General features: G+C 35.8%; 1 protein-coding gene across 2 annotated transcripts in view; it reads right to left on the bottom strand.

Moving 5' to 3' along the window:
* Positions 1-1,201: 1,201 nt before the first annotated feature.
* VRK1 (VRK serine/threonine kinase 1) overlaps positions 1,202-19,264 on the bottom strand; it is a 35,223-nt gene continuing 17,160 nt past the window's right edge. The window contains exons 9-13 of one of the 2 annotated variants that reach the window (XM_057371902.1): positions 18,497-18,617; positions 17,597-17,655; positions 16,806-16,975; positions 12,815-12,911; positions 1,202-2,856 (exon numbers count right to left, since the gene is read on the bottom strand). In XM_057371902.1, coding sequence (XP_057227885.1) covers positions 2,777-2,856; positions 12,815-12,911; positions 16,806-16,975; positions 17,597-17,655; positions 18,497-18,617 — 527 coding nt within the window. In that variant the 3' untranslated portion in view covers positions 1,202-2,776. The remainder of the gene's footprint in view (positions 2,857-12,814; positions 12,912-16,805; positions 16,976-17,596; positions 17,656-18,496; positions 18,618-19,264) is intronic. The other variant, XM_057371903.1, reaches the window with a different exon arrangement.

Genomic DNA, 19,264 nt, shown 5'->3' with positions numbered 1-19,264 from the left:
AGGGAAAGAAACTCTTAACTGAGAAGTCAACCAGACAACGTGCGGGAAACCTAATTGCATTACTGGTATTATGGCATCCCAAATCTGGCAGCTCACTGGGACAAAACAGTGAGAAAAGTCTGTCAAACTACTCAGAAAAGCAACTGACCYCCTCTTAATGCTAGCTGTAGCAAATATTGGGAATTATTATTTTATATTAAAGTATTGGAAATTATTCTTGTAAAAATTATCAAACCAGCACCATCTAAAAAAATATCTTACAGCCATCCTGAGTTTGACTGTCTCTCCAGATATATAAGGGGGAAATATAAACAATCTGTCTGCAAAATGCTCAAGCACTAAAAGAAGCATTCAGTGCTTCATTATCAATATCCTCATTACACCATCAGCTGAAGTGCCGACTAGTTCTCCTGTGAAGATTTATCATGTATGGTGGCCACTTTGAAACATAGGTAGCGGAGTCTTTAACATTCCCTACTCAAGTGTCTCCCTGCTGTGCCTGTAAATGTCAGTCCAGTTTTTTCACGGCTGCGCGCACAGATTAGAAACAGCAGGAGAGCTCGGGAGTATGACTACAATACTAGTAAGGACACTTGTCTTCATGGCACTGCTCAAGTGATTCTTGGAATGCAGGACCCTGCTGTTTTCTAATATTTACACACAACTGGAGTCATCAAGAGCAGTAAATGCAGTCTAAAGGCAGTTTGCTTCTTTTGTGTTAGGGGCTTTACTTTCAAACAGGGATGTCAACAAAATCCTGCTGCACCCTCCGCCTCTCTTAAAGTGCTGTATTTCCCCATCAGTGCCTCGCAAAGCAGCAAAAACACGTGTGTGCGAGCACGCACTGTATGCGATCCATACGGTAGCGCTGCGGGTACGGTCACAGCCTTCCCAACCGCTCCTCCTGGCYGTCCCACGCTTTAAACACCACTGCGGTTACAGCGAGCTGGAGCCTGGGGGTTTTGCAGTGCCTTGTGAGGAGAGACAAGCCCTGAAACAACATTCACCTTAAATGAAAACACCCTTTTCCTTCACAGAACACTTGCCGGGACATATTTTTCCAGGACATTTTTGGGGAGGGAGGAGTGGCTTATGAAATTTGCACCTCAAAACATTCTTTTCAAATATATGGAAATAACTGTGTTTATTGCATTTGGCTTTGGTGGTGTCAAAAGAAAACACACTTCTTGAAAACTTGGAAAGTAATGAAAGGAAGTTTACTGATAAATAAGTTACTAAAAAATAAAATGTCTAACAACCAAAGTACAAAAGAATGACATTAACTTTGAGTATGTGACAAGGAACAGAATACAGTATGCCTTCCTGACAATAGCTATTCAGAACAGTGTAACATACTTTCTGAATAAAATGATTAAACAAAGTCATTAAAATGATAGCTTGATTTGAGTTTTAAACATGAGAGAGGCTTTAGCAGTCCTATTTTTACATCTGAAATGAAGAGAATGCTGTGCTAAAGTTGTCAGCCTCTTTGCTAATACCCATGAAAATGAGCCCAACAGTCAACAGAAATGAGAAAGCACCTTTAAATATGCTATTCCAGTTTTATTTCAAAACAACAGATTCCATTGTTACAAAACATCATTCATTCATTCATTCATTCAACATTTCATGCTACAACATATTTATTTGTGTGAGTAGCTACTCAGTTATTTTACAATCAAGAAAGCTGGACACTCCACCTCTCACTGGCTCATAAGGATTCCTTTTGGTTTGCCAAACTTTCAGTTACCCTGATAAGAATGATGTTCCTGCCTTATTATGTTTATGTTGCAGTAAACATATAAAAGGTAGAAGTGTTTCACACTGAAATTCTCTCTATTACTTGACGTAGAACTCTGAAGAGAGGACTCAAAGCTAAGCAGGAAAGTGCTTTTACAAAAGGATTTGGAAGATTAACTTTTTTAATACTTGAGGAGCATGTAAACCATTGTTGCTATGAGAAGCAGATGTGAGACAATATTTCACTGGAACTAGATACTGTACAAAGTTACTCACAAGTATAACTTTTCTAGTCTTTTTGCTAATATAAAAAGAAAACCTGAGAGGGTGGTTGAGAATAAGCATTGGTTTTTGGTTGGTTCTTTCCTTTGCCCTGGGCCCTTTATTTGAAATTCTGGTCTCCTTCTTTCCAGAGAAACTGTGAATAATTGGAAAGTGTAATAAACACAAATACTATGCAAAAAAAGGCTAAAATTCAGTACCTGTCTTCCAAAGAATTCTTTAAATGCATTTTATACAAACTAGAATGGAAGGATATGATTTTTGCCTTAAGTTCTGATTTTAATTCAAAACTTGAAAAATATTTAAAAGCTATTTCTGCTTTTTCAGACTTCATCTCAATGTTTATCTAAGGGATCACCAATATGACTTTACTCAAAACTGGAAGAAGTCAGATGCAACACGGTTGTTTCTTCTACAGTATCCATCATGAAACTATTAAATAATGCTTTATCTCTACATTATAAAGCAGAAAAAGCACTCTCTTTTAGTTTGCCTTTAAGGCATGAATTTGTGTATATAAGAATAAAAACGCATCCCCACTTCAAAAGTTGGCAAAATTTTGCATTAGTATTTAAGTACACATAAATTATGCAAATATTTTAATAAAACATTTATTCTTCAAAAACAGGTACAAACAGCAGTCCRTGTTTTTACAGGATTTGTCATTTAAAAGGAAAGAAAAAATTCCAGTGCTACAAAAAAAACCTCCCAGAAATGAGCCAAAGAGCAACTTAATTTGCGCTCCATATATTATTTACTTCTGGACTCTCTTTCTGGCTGCTGTGCTTTTCTTGGGTTTTGGTGAGGTCTGCTGGGTTCTGGTAGCAACTGCATCTGTAATTTATACAAAACAAAAAGACTTTTTGTTAAATAAAATAACAAAAACAGATCACAAGTGAATACTTTTAGTCTTTAAAAGGATACATCAACCTAAATCATTAATTGAGCATTGAGTGGGGATGGGGAACATGACATGGACAGAGGGAGAATCTACAGCTATTTCTGGGCACTGACCTTCTACTAAAAAACATGTTGTACAGTTCAACTTCTCCAAGAGTAGCATCACATGGAGTTGAGTCATTTTTTTTTTTCACTCATCTTCACCATCCTCTACAAAACTTACGCCCCTCCTTCCTCCCCATGTGCCAACTTTCAGTTTTATAATGCCTTCCAGTATTAAGCCATTTTTTGGACCTTGTGCTAAGATGATCCAGCTCCATAACCCGGGATTACGATTTAACCCCAGACAGCAACTACCTACAACGCAGTTTCATTCACTCACTACCGCTCCTCTCTCCCTCCCACTGGGAAGTGGATGAGAACTGAAGGAAAAGACAGTATCAYGGGCGGAAAGAAGAACAGTTTAATAACTACAATGAAGTAAAATAGAATAATAATATAAGTAAAAAGAAATTATCACACACAAAAAAAAATCTCAGCCCACAAGTGATGCACAACACAATTGCTCACCACTCACTGACTGCTGCCCAGATTACCCCCCAGCAGCAACTGACCCCTCCCAGCCAACTCTCCCATTTTATATACTGGGTATTAGATGCCATGGTATGAAATGTCCCTTTGGCCAGTTTGGATCAGCTGTCCTGGCTATGCTCCCTCCTGGCTTCTTGTGCAGCTCCTCATTGGCAGAGCAGGGAAACTGGAAAGTCCTTGACTAAGGTAACAACAGGCAAAACATCTGTGTTATCCACATTATTCTCGTACTGAAAACAAAACRCAGCTCTGCACCAGCTACCAGGAAGAAAATAAYCTCTATCCCAGCTGAAACCAGGACATTTAGCAAAGAAGTATTTTTTGATCTGGTATTCTCACAGWTTAGTTAGTTGTAGTACCTTAGAACATTCTGAATGGAGCTTATACAGGGGAGGTGGAAAGTACACAGGTGAAAAAAACTGATTTTTTTTTTTTTCTTGGCAATGTCAAGCTGTTAAATCAGCTCAGTTATCAGTGTAGCATTACCTACAGAGCTATCACATGACAATATTTTATTAACAAAAGTAACAAATAATCCTGTCTAAATAAGATTGCTACAACCTGGYGGGCAGGTTGTTCAAAGCGATCATACCTAAAGGCAATAATAAAAACCTCTCTGCATTTTGATTCTTTCCTGCCTGCTACCAGGGAAAAGGAAGAAAACAAAATACCACAGCTAATTTCTGTGAATCTTATTTAACTGTCATCACTTGGACAAAAAATACAACATATAATAAAAATTTTTACCTTTTTGCAAATACATGAATATGATTTCATCTCCTAGTCATGTATTTTTAGTTTTTTTTTTCTTAATCCTAAATTCCTCCTTGAAGACAGCATGCCTAACTAGTTCAGTTCTTGCTTTTAAAACTATATATAATTCCACAGTCCATGTAAAGTTTACAGGTAAAGTAAAATTGAATTTCATGGTAATCATTAAGAAAGAAGCTGCATGCTTAAGACAACWTCTTTTGAGCAGTAGGAGTCACAGATCGTTCAAGCTCAATGAGTAAACCCAGGGAAATCAGGGAGGCAGAGAACAACGCAAAACAAAACAACTTTACAAAAGAAACCCAGCAGTACTGTGTAAAGTTCTGGGCTCTATTCTACAAGAGAGGTCTGAGAAAAATGGAGGGRAAAATGGTTTCTTTCTCTCTAAAACAAGAAAACATTGAATTTAACTGCTTTATCTGAAGAAAGTAAAAAGAAAATTGGAAGACATATGGCATGCAAAAGGCTGCTGCGTAAAATGAGAGTGATTTTCATGTCCACAGCAGCCAGGACAACTAAATTCATATTAGATAATAAAAATATTAAAAGAAAACACTCCCCCTTATCAAATCCTTTGTAACAGTAAGGGTAGTTAAGCAAGTGGTATTGACCAGAGAAGTTTTAGAATTATCATACAGATTTTAAGATAAAATATTAGCATGTATCAAGATTAACACCAACATAAATTGATTAGATTGGTGGATAAGGTATATCTCTTCTTGATATCCTTTCTCATCTCATCTTCCAATTCTGCATATACCATTTTAGAAATACATATAACTCTTATGACTAAGAGAAACAAAACTGTGCTCAAGTCAAAACATTAAAGTTTCAATACAATGGCATAAGTTCCTTGGTAAAGCCAGAGTCACAACTTTCCCATTTAAATTGCCCTCTTGGATGAAAAGGAGAACAGTGAGAGAATCAGAAACATGAAAACACAGCTACCAAGCAGATAAAATCAGGTATGATTCAGGTGATTTCTAAATTATATCATAGGTTAGAATACCTGAAAACGGAACAATGGAGATTTTAGATTCTCAGCAAACATCAGATAAGCAAAATATATTTATTTGCAGACATACTGAAGGTTAGCAACTGCATCACTTGCATATGCTGAATCAACATCTGACAAAAGACAAAAAGTGCCACTCTGGCTAACGGGCCAAAGAATACCAGCAATTGTAGCTCTTAAACCAAATTTGTAATCATCATCATTAAATAAAACAACTAAAATCAAAAAGAAGCACATGTGGTGGAGCAGACTGATCAGGTGCAACAAGGTTTCCTTTCTCAAAAAATGCACATGTGTGCATAATCTTACACACACATTTTGCTCTATGTTTACCTCTTTAAGAAACAAAGGTCACTAAACCTGGAATGGTGGATGATGTGGAGGAGAGTTCTTTGAAAGAGATGTTCTCAGACTGGTATCCACACAGATGAAGTTTAATCACCATTTCTGTGTGGAGACTGTGTGCCACAGCAGGACAGTCTTAGGACTGACTTCAATACTGGCAACTAAATGCCAAACACGCTGAGTTGCCACAGTTAACCTGAGAAGTGATGAGGTACGAATGAGACTGCTCCTATCACTGATCTTACATATGCCACCACATCAGATCTCAGTGCAATATATTAATCCCATGAATAATTTTGTTACTAATTTAAGTAATAAATACTGACTTGTGATTTCCAAAACAGATAAACTTAGAACTGCCAGTTCTTCAAAATTCTACCACTGATCACAGCATCCCTTTTCTCCTGCAAAATATGCTTCAGTTATATTTCAGCTGTCTTTGCTGGTATCAAATAACCAAGTAATTTTGCTAGATGGCTCTCTAGAAGACCTTCTTCCTTCAACTGCCCAGTAAAAGTGCTCTACAATCATCAAACTAAAAAGGAAATAAGGGAACCCATACATTTGCTATTTAGATATGGAAGGAATAAGAAAACAGTAGTGGAAGCTGAAGACTATGTTCAGCAACCAGCTGCAAACATCAAATGGGAACTTAGACTAGGCATTTAATGAGTTAAACACCACCACTCTCAAATCAGTTTGGGCAGTTTGAATATTGCACCAGTAAAGAGATACTTTTCTTTTAAGAAGCTTTTGTTTAAGAAGATGAAGTCTTTGAAGAAGACTTTCTTCTTTCACGGAAGAGTTCTCTGACAAGCTTTTTTCTGACTGAATAACTGAAAAAACCTGGTAGTGTAACACTTCTCAAACAAGCATTGTTCAGTACTCTGAAGCTGCAGAAGGAATTGCAATGGTGACAAATAGTAGTTTTGGTTAGTTGGCTTTTTCTGTTTTCACAGCAGCTCTTTTTCTACAAGAATTCAGAAATATGACTCAGAAAAAAAAAGAATGGAGAGACCAGAAGAATGCAAATATGGACTTGAATTCCAGTAAATATATGAATGTGGGGTAGGGATGAGAGAGAAAAAAGTSCGTAAAGTTACGGGGTGGGGCTTAGTACTTGGATCTGTAAAGTACTCTTTCCTGCAACAAATAAAGCAAATACTTTTCATATTCTCATAAGGAAAAACATCAGAACACAAGAATGTATTATTTATTACTTTATGCCTGTGTATTTCTTACAGATAACATCAAATATATGAGCATTCTTTTAAAAATTTTAATATAAAATTGTTCCAGATGAAACTGAAACTGGTTTACTTCTATTTGTAAAAATTGCTTCACTGAAGATATTCCAAAACCCAATTGTATATACACMTAAATCAGTAGTCTTATGCAGCATGTGTCTAAAATTAACCCTCCTCTTCACCAAACAAAAATCTGCAGGAGGAAGGAAGTTTAATTCAAATATATTACTTGCAATCTTGAAAAAGGTCAGTTCCCTGGAAAAATCACTGAGTTTCTTTCCTGTAGAAAAATATCACTTGCAAATTTTATAYCTGAGTTTGAATTGCAATACTTGCTCAATGTACTGCAATTCATCTTCAGGTCACAGAAAAACAATCAAAAAAGCAAACACCAMCTTTTTTTCTTAAATTACTTATTTCTACATGTAAAGTCACTACACAAAATCTTACACATGGAAAATTTTTGTTACAAGATGTTTTGTTTTAATGTAATACTTTCTATTAGCAGCAAACACAAGAAAGTCCCATGAAATGTAGCAAGGAAGTCAAATTATTTACATTTTAAAYGTGCTTCAGTGCTAGAAATGGTCTGAATATATTGTACAGCATAAGCTTAAAATATAAAGGTAGACTGAGTACTGTGTTCCAAGCAGACACACAGAGGTACACAGTGACACTACCATACTTTACATCTTGGACATTAATTTTTTCTCTTTATTATGATTAGTGGCACATGTTCAAAGAAATTCTCACTGAATTTGTCACTCGCAAATTGTCAAAAAAAAAACCCACTAGTATTTGTGAAGGTCCAYGAAGATAAATGTAAGCCAAATCTATTTTAACCTTCCTATCCATAATAAAATTTTTGAACTTCAAAGCACCTCCTACCACACCTTTTCTAATTTAAATAGCTTTTAAAGATACTCAAACAATTTTGGGGCAGGCCATAAAAATACAGATCATTTCATGCTGTGTTTGAATATACTTAATGCAAAATATAGGCTTGAGATTTTCAGTATTTCAGGAAACTGAAAACAACATTTCTCTGCTTTAAAACCTAGATCCTCCTGTTAATTTCTGGATACAGCATTTCAGCAAATGCTTTTGRCTTCTAAAATCAGACCACATAACTCTTGTATTAGAACTTTTAACTTGAAACATTCCCGACACAGGTACAGGAAGGCTAAGAAGGGCACAAAAAGATCTTTCAGTCACTAAACAGAGATGGATATAATTTTAAAACTTGTATCTACTTCCTCCTGGAGTCTGAAACAGATAGTAGTCAATACCAAATCCTCCACACGAAGGGAGAAATGAAYTACACAATTAGAACTATTGTGCAGTACAAGTTTTGCAAAAAAATATTTTTTAGGGTACAAGGTTAGATTAAAAAAATCCACCTATAATGTGGGCATTGGTAAAGAGCAGAAAGACAAGTAACAAGTTGTACCATAAAGAAGCTCAAAAAATGGTATGATTTTCTTTCTCCTAAATCCTGGTGACAAGGTCAATAATTCTCTAAATGCAAAAATGTACCTAAGTAGACATTAAGTAATAAATCTTACATGAATGAAGAAAAAAATAATTAAGACAATAACCCAGGTACTGATTTATGCAAAGCCGTGCAAGGTAAATAAACATAAAGCTAAGTACCTATTAATTGAGAAATACTATTAAACCACCATTTCAGAATGTTCTTCTAACCAATCCATCAGTATGATCTTTTTCATATTGGAGCTGTTCACATAATTCTTTTTTTATACTGCAAGAGTAACCAAAGACCCCAGTTAAGACCTTGACATGGCAGATGCTATCCAGCAACACAGACATGCAGAATTACTATCCTTAGTAGTATTGACTATTTTAAAAGTACATTAAAAACCACAGTACTTTCATTGTCGCATCGACTTTGGTATTTCTCTTTATATGTCCTAATTAATAAATCCCAAAACTGTCTTAAAAAAAATCAAAAAATAGAAAAGGCTATTCTAAAAAAATTCTATATTGCTCTAATCCAATCTTCATCCAACGCAAGATTTAAAAATACCTGCTGGGGTAGTTGTTGTATTTCTACTGTAGCACTGAACCTAAGATTACTCACTAATTTTCACAAAACCCTTGTTTTTCCAGCATTTATGTGATTTTCATTGCCTATTCCACCAAACTGATCAAAAATAAGCATATTAATCCTATCATATTATGCACGACACYCCTGCATGAGCGTTGGTGGATATGTACAGTGCATTCCAAAATCTGGTATTCTGCTTTAACAATATCATCATTTAGAAGCCTGTATATTTTACTACAGTACACGAAGACAGCCAATACTGAAAAGGGAGCTGCAACAGAGTGGGGAAAAGCTTCTCATTTAAATAGAAATCAACTCTTTTGACAGCATTTTTCCTAGTGGAGATACATTGGCCAATATAATAATTCACATTATCCATATTACTTTACAAAGGATACCTTGCAAAATACAACCTCTTTCAGCATGGCCTATGGGTTTGTTATGACAAGGAAAAAAAAAAAAAAAAAAAAAAGAAAATGCTGGTAGCATTTTACATAAGTAAAAAACAATTCTAGAATTTCACCAAATTTCATGCAACTTATTTTAGAAGTACAACACAGCTTGGCTCTCAAGCGCTTTCTGAAATTCTGTTTTCAAACAGTTGCTTGACAGCTCTAGAAAMACTGATGGCTTACAGGAGAAGGCCTTTAACAACCTCATCTGATGTGGCCAGTCTTACACTGAAAACAACCAGGTGCAGCTGAGAGCAGAAGCAAGAATTTCCAGATATCTGTCCTTTCTGTGCCATTCTTTCTTCCTCCTCCTACAAGCCCAAGGGCTCCCCAGCCCCAGCAGTAGCAGATTTCATTACTGGCAGAGTCYCTGTAGCCACTGAACCCCTAAGTGTACTCAAAGTGCTGCACAGCTGATCAGGATCTTTTGGGGACAACTAACCTTTTGGACTGGTTAAGACAAGCTTCATAGTGAGATGTGGTTAATGSTGATGAGCTGAACCACAAGAGGCTGCACAGCTCTTCCTGCCATTGCTTTATGTTCATATACTTATGAAATGTTGTTTCAGTACCTAAAGAGCTACCATCATTGCACAATATTTATGCCCCTTAGAAACCAATAAAATGTAATTTCAACAACTTCTAAAGCATTCCTTAATGACTAAACTTCAAACTGTACAACTAAGAGGTATCAAGAAAATATCCTTTTACTGAACTTCAGGATTTTTTTTAGTCACAGGAAAAATCATTTAATGGAGAAACAAATTCATGGTAACACAAAACTAGTCAGACTTGGAAACACAGTTTCAAGTATTTTTAATAATAATCAGCCCCTTTCAAATTATAAAAGCGTCAGAGTGACAAAAGATTATTAAACAGTTGCCCTTTCCTTTAACACAGGTTTATGAATCATGTAATAGTTGGTAAAGTTTTTTATTCCAAATTCGGAGAGAACCAAATGAGTAAGTACATGTATCACATTTCACCTGAAATCCTTTGATATACTCCCTCTACTTGGTATTCATTGAATTGAGTAGTGTAAAAAGGTGAAATTAGAGCCATTTCATCTGTAACTCTATTGAACTAGCAAGAGGAGGTTTTTCTAATTTAAGCTTATGTTGAAAATCTATACAGCCTCCCCAATACCTTTACTTAGACTGAAAAAACCTCATTGTTGACAAAAAGTTGATGTTACCCCCTGGATTGCAATTGTGCAAGTTCTTTTCCATCTCCTTCTATAAGAATTTCAATCCCAGGAAAAAGTAGCATAATATATTATAAAAAATGAAAGTATGTTCTGCACATGTGTATTAAATCACAACCAGAAAATAGTCAGCTGCATTAAGTATTTTGTTAAAAAGTCTTAAATTATATCTAAAATGCTAAAACCATTTGTCAGTATCATATAAAATAACTGTATTGCCTTGAAAGAAAGTATAATCCAATTAACACCTTTTCAGCCATTGACAGACTAGAGAATTTATAATAAATTGAAGTCAACAAGTCAAAAGACATTCAAAAAAGAAATAATCACTAGTCTTGATTAAAATTCTATAATATGAACAGCTRAAAATGAACAAAGCAGTGTCACCTCCTGGAATAACATTAGTTTCATTCCTTGTACATTGTACCATACAGTTAGAGTAAATATACCAGGGTAAATCCAGAACTCACCAATATTATTACTGTCTTTGAAAGGTTACACTTCCCCATCTTGCAATACTCTTTCATCAAACAGTTTTTAAAGRAGGAGATTTATTTTGGGGTAGACTTCAGTCCTACTGCTTTATTATTTTTAGACTATTTGACCACAGACAACATCTGGTATTTTACTTAAAATTATAAATCAAAAATTCTTTAGAAAAAATATCTTTGCTCGTACTTGAATTCAGTTCACATTTACATAAAAGCATTACAAAGTTAGATACACAAAGCAGTTTAAATGAACACTCACCATCAGCTTACCCTGATATACACATCTACTGAAGATTTCTCATTTTGAATTTCAGTAATCCTACTTTATCTGTCCATGACTTTTTCCAGACTGCACTGAAACTATGCCAAACTATGTTGAAATAATAGCTTCAGCATTTTCTATCCTTACTGCTAATCCTTTCCTTGACTTTAAACACACTTGCTTTTGGAAGCTGCTGCTGTTAGCCCTTGGCTTTAACACTCTGTGAAGAGGAATCCTGAGGAGTCAGCATGTTCTAACACTGAACTGGACAAGACAGGAGGACAAAAATGAGAATGAACAGAGAAGGAACAATGGCAAAAGAACAGGRTTCAGCCACCCATTTTTATCACCTAGCAATTCTACCAGCTTTAGGCAATACGTAATTGGAGCATAATCTTTTCTTACASAGAAAGTTGAAATATTTTAACTTTAATAAAATTAATCTAAAAAGAAATTGTGAAAGATCAAAAGAACTTGAAACTGCTAAAGGTAAAGGGCTCTATTGGGTATTTTATGGCCATGTGGCTGGGTTTTGGTAAGCTGAGGGGGCTTCAGGGCTAGCCTCTGTGGGGAGAGGCCAGCTGCTCTCCTGTGCCTGACACAGCCCTTTCCAGCTGGCTCCAACACAAACCCACTGTAGGCCAAAGCTTAAAAACAAACCTACTGAAGGTCAAAGCTGAGCCAAATTTGTTTGTGGGACCTCTGTGGAAACATTTAAGAAAAGGAAAAAAAAACACTGAACAGGCAGAAAGGGAGTAGCAGGGCAGGGAGAAGAGTGGAAAAAGTGGAAAAGCACACAGAATACCAAAGTCATAGGTGGAAGTGGTACTGCACTTCACCAGAGCACATATTCCCTGTAACTCAGAAAGGATCCAGAATGGAGGAGCAATCCCCTGCAACTTATGTGAGAGCCTAACCTGGAGAAAATGGGATAGTTCCTGAAAAAACTGGGCCACCTTTTTTTTTTTTTGGCTTCCCCTGAAAGACTGCAGCCCAAAAGAGGGAGCCCACACTGGGGCAGGGGCAAAATGTATGGATGAAGGAGCAGCAAGGGGAAAATTCAATGTACTTACCACAGCACACTGCCCCCCCCAGAACCCACTGCACTGAACAAGGAGAAAGAGGTAGAGGAGTTTAGGGTGTAGTAGCTAGGTTGAGCTTGGAGGAAGAAAAGGTGTTGTTTTGATGTTTGTCTTTGTCACTATCCAAATTTAGTTTAAATTTGCAATATATCAAATTTCTTTTCCCAGRTTGAGTCTGGTTTGCCCAAAACAGTAAATAGTAACAAATTTCCTCATCTTTGTTTTAATTCATGAGTTTCTCATCCTATTTTCTCCTTCTGTCCCACTGAGAATCAGAGCAAGTGGCTGTGTGGGGGTCTGGACTTCAGCCAAGGTATCCTGCCACACCAGTACAGGTGACTGTCAGAACAATCTTTTGACTTACTAGAAGGAGCAGCTTTCTTTTTTTTTTTTGGACTTCCTGAATCTTCCATTTCCGCCTCAGTGCTCTCACTGACYGCAGCTGCTGCCTTTCTTCTTCTCTAAAAAATAAAACAAAATAAAATTTAAAAAAAAATAGCAATTGAACTCAAAAGCAGGAAAGACCACACAAAGTAGAAAATATCTTACTCTCACAAGGTATTCCCTTGTTTTATATTATATATTAGAAAATGTCTCAAGTCACAGAGAAAATTTATTCCTATAGTAACACAATACTRGTACTAAGCAATAAGCAATTTAAAACAACAGTTCGCCTGTCTGCAGATGACTTTAGGAGCTGAAAGTTTAGTGGGTGAAGACATGAGGTTTTGTGATCATAACCTGGGTTTTTTTTAACTCACTTTGAATAACTGTTAAAAAAACTGTTAATCTGAAAATGTTAAAAAACAGATAAAAATATTTTACCCTAAGTTCTTATTAACTGGGTTTTTTTCTAAAGCAATTACACTACATTAAATTCAAGTTTATCTGGACCCTTGCTTCTTAAGGCTTTCTTTGCACAGGTTAAAAGTAGCTGAGGTCTACTGACAGTACTTTTTTTTTTCCTAATAGCAACTATGATTTCTGTTCCAAAGAGAGGTATYCGGGAAATCTGAACTCCATTCAAGATACATTATCCTAAAACCTCTAAATGGATAGAACTCTYATTACCTGTGTATTACAGTTAATCTTACTATTGCAAAGTATTCCTGAATTGRTTATGGAAAATTATTGTTTTAAAGCCTTGAGTTTTGCAAAGGACGAACTGACCTGCATCAGGCATACATGAAAAGCAATGAACACTGGAAGAGTTTTACCTCTCCTTTTTCTTCATTTATTTATTTTTTAATTGTGTGAGACCAGAGCTTTACTAATACAGCTTTAAAAGTGCCTAAACTTCACACAGCTCATGAGAGAAGGGGAGAGTGCATTACATCTTTCCTTTCCAAAGTGTTGCTTCATGATTACCATCTAAACCCTGCTGGGCTGAACAGATTGGTTCGATAATTACATACAATAACTGCAGTGGGCAGGTAACCCTCAGCTGGCACAGGGCAGCTCCCCTGTGAGAACTTCCATATGCAAACTGCACTGATGGAGTGCATTAGGTACATCTTTCCTGCCGGTGCACAGGCCTGATTACCGCCAGCCAAGACTCCAAGGTTAGCATGTCAGCAGATTTGTGATGCATTAGGCAGGAATAAACACAGACACTTTTGTTCATTCTGACCAAAATTAAGGAGGACTATTTCAGCACTGTACTGCTTTTATATGAGAGATAATGCATTCCTCTCAATTGTACTAGGAAACATTTTAAACGCTCATCAGAAAAACAGATATTCAATACACGTTACACAAAAGCAAAATACATTTATCTTGTTTCCAAGCTTATTTAATAAAATGTGGTTTCTTAATCTTGATGCAGGTGAATTACATAGCAGTAGAAATCAGGCAGCATTCATCTGACAAAAGCAACACCTGCACGTCTGAACCTGAACATTACAAGGTTCAGATGTGAACCACAAATCACTAAGATCTGTATTTTTCYAGGCTACTTAACTCCCAGTATTTCCCAGCAACTCTTCAGCACTGAAAAACAGTAAGATGTGGTCCTTGCTCTAAATAATTTAGTCTAGAGTTTGAAATACTTCCTTCAACATGTGGTATTGCTAGCTTCTTGTTTGGCTAGAACTACTATAGAATATCACACTCACAAACCAACATGTGTTTATTACACGAAAAAAAAAACCTTGAGCACCACTGTAGACTGTGTTTAATTTACTTATACATCTGGGGAAACTTGAGTCATGATATAGAAAATAAAATGCTAACTTTTAATATAGCAGACATCTGTAACTTTTACCCAGATACCAATACTGGAGAACGAYTGAGATTCAAGAACGATGCTTAAATGCAACATATAATGCCTAATATGGCTCAATTAGCTGATAGCACAGGAGAGTCCWAAATTCTAAGAAGGCATTTACACAGAAGCTATGAAACAGCATAGCTTCAGAATATCAAATAACACTGTTTTAAGAAAATATTATGGTAGATTTATTATGGTAAATGAAGAATAGGTGTGCTGKGACTAAAAGATCAGTTGAGCCAAAATGTCATAGATATTATGTATTAGAGGTCACAATCTGCCAGACAACATTTTTCGTTTTCAAATTAGGCATTAAGCAYGCCAAGCAAAATTCAGCACATGACAGAAGACTCTGGCTTTCAGCGGTAAGATGATTCTGATGAATGGCAAATTATTTTATGGCCAGTAGCTTGGAATTCAGAGCTTATCTTTAAAACACTAAGTCATCTTCCACCCTAGCCTATAGTGCAGCTGCTACRTCTACAAAATCCAACACAGAAGGAAGAGTCCTGGTGTTTGGTCAAAAGCAAGAAGATTATGTTAACCAGATGTCCATCAATGTTATTGAGCCTGGACACTCCAGCAGTAGCTGGCATGAAATGGCGTCAAGTCCAATGAAATGTGAAGCAGACAAAACACTTACTCAAGTGCACCAGCAGTACTTCCTGTTTTATCCAAGTGCTTGAACACATTTGTGACAACTGAGCAAGCTGACCATGCATACGGTTCTCAAAGTATATAAAAAAAAATTAAACCCAATGAAAAGGCTTACTTCTATTTGATGTCAGAAGGTAAGAACCTATGGAAAAGTATTATCCCATCCTTAGGGAATTGTCTTGACTCATACAGGCTAAAAAATAAGATTTTTAAAGTTTTTATTCCATTGAAAATGTGCACCAGACATCTCTGCTGGACAAGGACATTAAGGTCACAGATGCTGGCTCTACAGCAGGCCAATTTATTTAGCAAAGAAACCAGCCAACCATTAAAAACAGTTGGTTTTTTTTTACCAAAATACAGGTCTTAAGCCATACCAAACCACAGGGGAAGCAGAACTTACGCTATCAAACTCTCCATTTGGACAGACCCCTTTACACTCAGTTCAGCAGAAAATATTAGTATAGAGACCACAGCTGTATGATTTTAGCCAAAATAGTATTTACTGAGCAAAAAGATCTAAGAAAAGCTGGACATATATCTTCAAAAGCCTTTAGAACYCTACAGCTTTTTTTTCCCTGCCTTTTCCCCATCTTTAACACACTGCTGATCATGTCAGTAAGTAGGCAACATACTTGTACTATTATCCTGTATTATAATTCTTAGTTCCCTGGTTCATGCTAAAGGAACCAATAAACAGTCCACCTGCTATTAACAAATGTAAATATCGAAGTAATAAATGTAGTTTGAAGTAAAACATAAGAATTACTGTTCCATTATGTGACCACCTTTTTTATGGCTATAAGCCATTTTAACATACACTTTCCCTAAACCTTACAAAGTTCTTAATGCTGTATTCAAATGAGAATTCAAACACAGACTTCTTAAATACAATGAGTAAAATACCCCTAGCCTACCAAAAAAGTTAAGACTCAAAAATAACCTATTAGATCACAGTGAAATCAATATGTGAATTCCAGAATCAAATACTTGGCATAAAGATGCATGCTTTAAACTAAGCTTTGAAATAGTCATGGAAAGGAAACTAACATGAAACAAAAACTAGACTAATTTTACCTTACATATACTTTGATCCATCTGAAGTTTCACCAAWTTAAAGAAATAAGTAAATTAACCAAATGATCATCTGTTCAAATGTCATTTCATCTCGGTATACAAATTTTATTATCCAAGGTACTATCTATTATGAAAGTACCCCCATAAACATAATTTTGCATTGTTTTATTAACGATTCGTGAAGCTGAATTAGAGAAATAACATGTATAACTAAAACTTAAAACATTTCCCTATTTAATTATTTGCTAGTGGATGAAGTTATGACACCTACTTCCAACTCCACTAACTCTTACATAGCTCAACAAAATGCAATATAAGCTGATATGAATTTTTAGAGTAAAACCTTTCGTACAGGATTTCTTTGAAAGTCTCCATTCTCTGCCAAGCCAAAGTCAAGGACTCCATCATCCTTCTGTCCAATGGCCTTAAGACCTTGCAGAAGTATTTCTCGGAAATGCTGATAAACAGGTTTCTCTTCATAGCTCAGTAGCTTCACCTTTTCCATATATTTGGCTATTTCACCTAAAGAAATGGCACCTCCATATAATTTCTGTTTTGCAAACATTTAACTCACTTTTACTACAAAAGAGACAGAAATTATGCATGCCCTAATTATGCTATTTTTGAAATGGTTATTTATAAACTCATAATAATTATGTCTGTATTACAACACATTTTATAAAAAAATTACACTGAGGTTCATTACCCAGTGATGACAGCATCACTGTTTTTTACATGTTTATTGCAATGAAGAAAACAGTCAGTCATAAAAAAATGTAATAGGCCAATTTTCACCAGTGAATGCTTATTAACATGGTATTTCTTATGTCTGTATTTAAAAATGTGGAAAAGGAAATTCAATGTTATCTCAGAACTTCATCAATTCAAGACTGAAACATATACTAAATAATGCATGAAGCATTAGACCACTAAAAAAAGAGACAAGACACTTAACAGAGAAAACTCTGCTCTCAACCAGAAGCAATGCAGTGTCTATAGTGCATATAACTGCAGCCAAAAGGAAGAGTCCAAACTTCTCTTTAACAACAATCTAATTCAYGTCATTTTGTTGTTCATGATTGAAAGGAAGCATTAAAATAGGTACAAAGTTCAGTAAAAACGTATTTTAAATAAACCTCTTACCTGGTTTATTYTTTCCAGGAAAGCATTTGTCCATCAAAATGGAAATATTATCTCTACATCTGAAAAACAAAATGATTCAGAATTACTGTTTCTTTTGAATTTTCCACCTTGTCCTGTTCTGATAAACTTCTTAAGTAACCAGTTTAGGCCACTGTCAGAGGCAGGAAACACTACTATGTAAGCCTGTGGTGTGACTCATTACAGCCATTTGGAGGTGTACAGCACATTTGAGAACCCGAGGAATGGCAGATGGGCTACCTGAAACAGTTTTTCATTCTTATAAAAGCAAGTAGAAGACTGAAGGAAAAGAACTCATATACCATTGATAAAGAAGCCAAATACAAAATATTTGTTAAGGAGACAGAAACTGCTGTGCTGGGACAGCTCTCTTCATATTAAGTATCTGACAAGAGAAAGTTCATCTCAGCTGAGGGGAAAATGAAGGCATTGAGGCTGAGGGATAAAATGAAAAACAATTTTAAAATCCCATAACACTAGTGCTCTTGCTGGAATGATGCTCAAAGACACTTAAGATTCCCCTTTAGCCTTCATTTCTGCCATTGGCTTCAGAGGATGGTGTTAGAGATGCAGACTCCTCAATTCTCTTCCTGTAAAGCACGACTGATGGTTACCTGCATCCGGCTAAGAGTGATTTTGTCTTCAGCATGGCAATTCTAAAATGACAATACTGCAGTGGAAAAATAAACACCTCATAAACACAAAAGAAGACAGCAGAACAGTACAAGTGAAGTTTAATTACAAGTCAAGGATAAATGAGACACAAAAATTGGGGGTATACAAAACAATAGTTTACTCACCAAAAGGGAACACACTGAAAGTACAAAGCATTTCAACAGTAAGTTTTCCTTTTCAAAAGAAAGAAAACAAGTAGTTTCTCACCTAATTTTTGAGTCTCTGACAAAATTTGGATCTTTCAAGTTATCTTCCCACGGTAGATGACCACTAAGCCAATGAATCATACAGTAACCCAAAATCTCCAGATCACCACGTCTCGAAGGTGCTAAATACATACACACACATAAAAAAAACAACCGTAACATCAGCTACTAAAGCATACACAGTTAAACAACAGTAAAAATTTATAAATAAGTTAAGACAATCCTAACAATGTAACACTACTGTATCTATTACTTATGTCTTTATTTTAGCAGGAAAGCTAGGAAGGAAAAAATATTGTTCCTACATCTGGAAGGATCACTTCATTTTCAAGTCCTTTATTAATCTCTCCTATTCAAAGACATGACATGCTGCAGTTATCCCAATTTGGGAAGCTTTTYAAGTACTCAGGTTGTGGAAAAAATAGAACAAGTTAGTGAAGTGATTGACTTTCTCTTCAAAATAGTTTTTACTTCCCTTCTTCTATAAAAAGGTAAAAGTGCTGAACCCCCACCTCCTGAAAAAAATACTCCACAATGCTGAACTATTTTATGTGGCCTGAAAACTGAACAGAGGACTGTATGAGATCATCTTCCTAAGCCTTCACAAAAAAACCCCACACATTAATAAGCAACCACAAATAAAACCCCGAACCAAGCAACCCACACATACATTGACCACAAACTGCACTAGAAGTATAAATAGGAAGATCAAGTCACYTTTGGTTATGTTCAGCTTTAAGTATATGCAAGTGAATAATCATTTTCAGTA

The sequence above is a fragment of the Malurus melanocephalus genome, unplaced genomic scaffold, assembly GCF_030028575.1.
Source record: "Malurus melanocephalus ecotype Western Australia unplaced genomic scaffold, MMel_1.1 scaffold_161, whole genome shotgun sequence".
Lineage (NCBI taxonomy): Eukaryota > Metazoa > Chordata > Aves > Passeriformes > Maluridae > Malurus > Malurus melanocephalus.
This window is presented reverse-complemented; position numbering and strand designations above follow the sequence as displayed.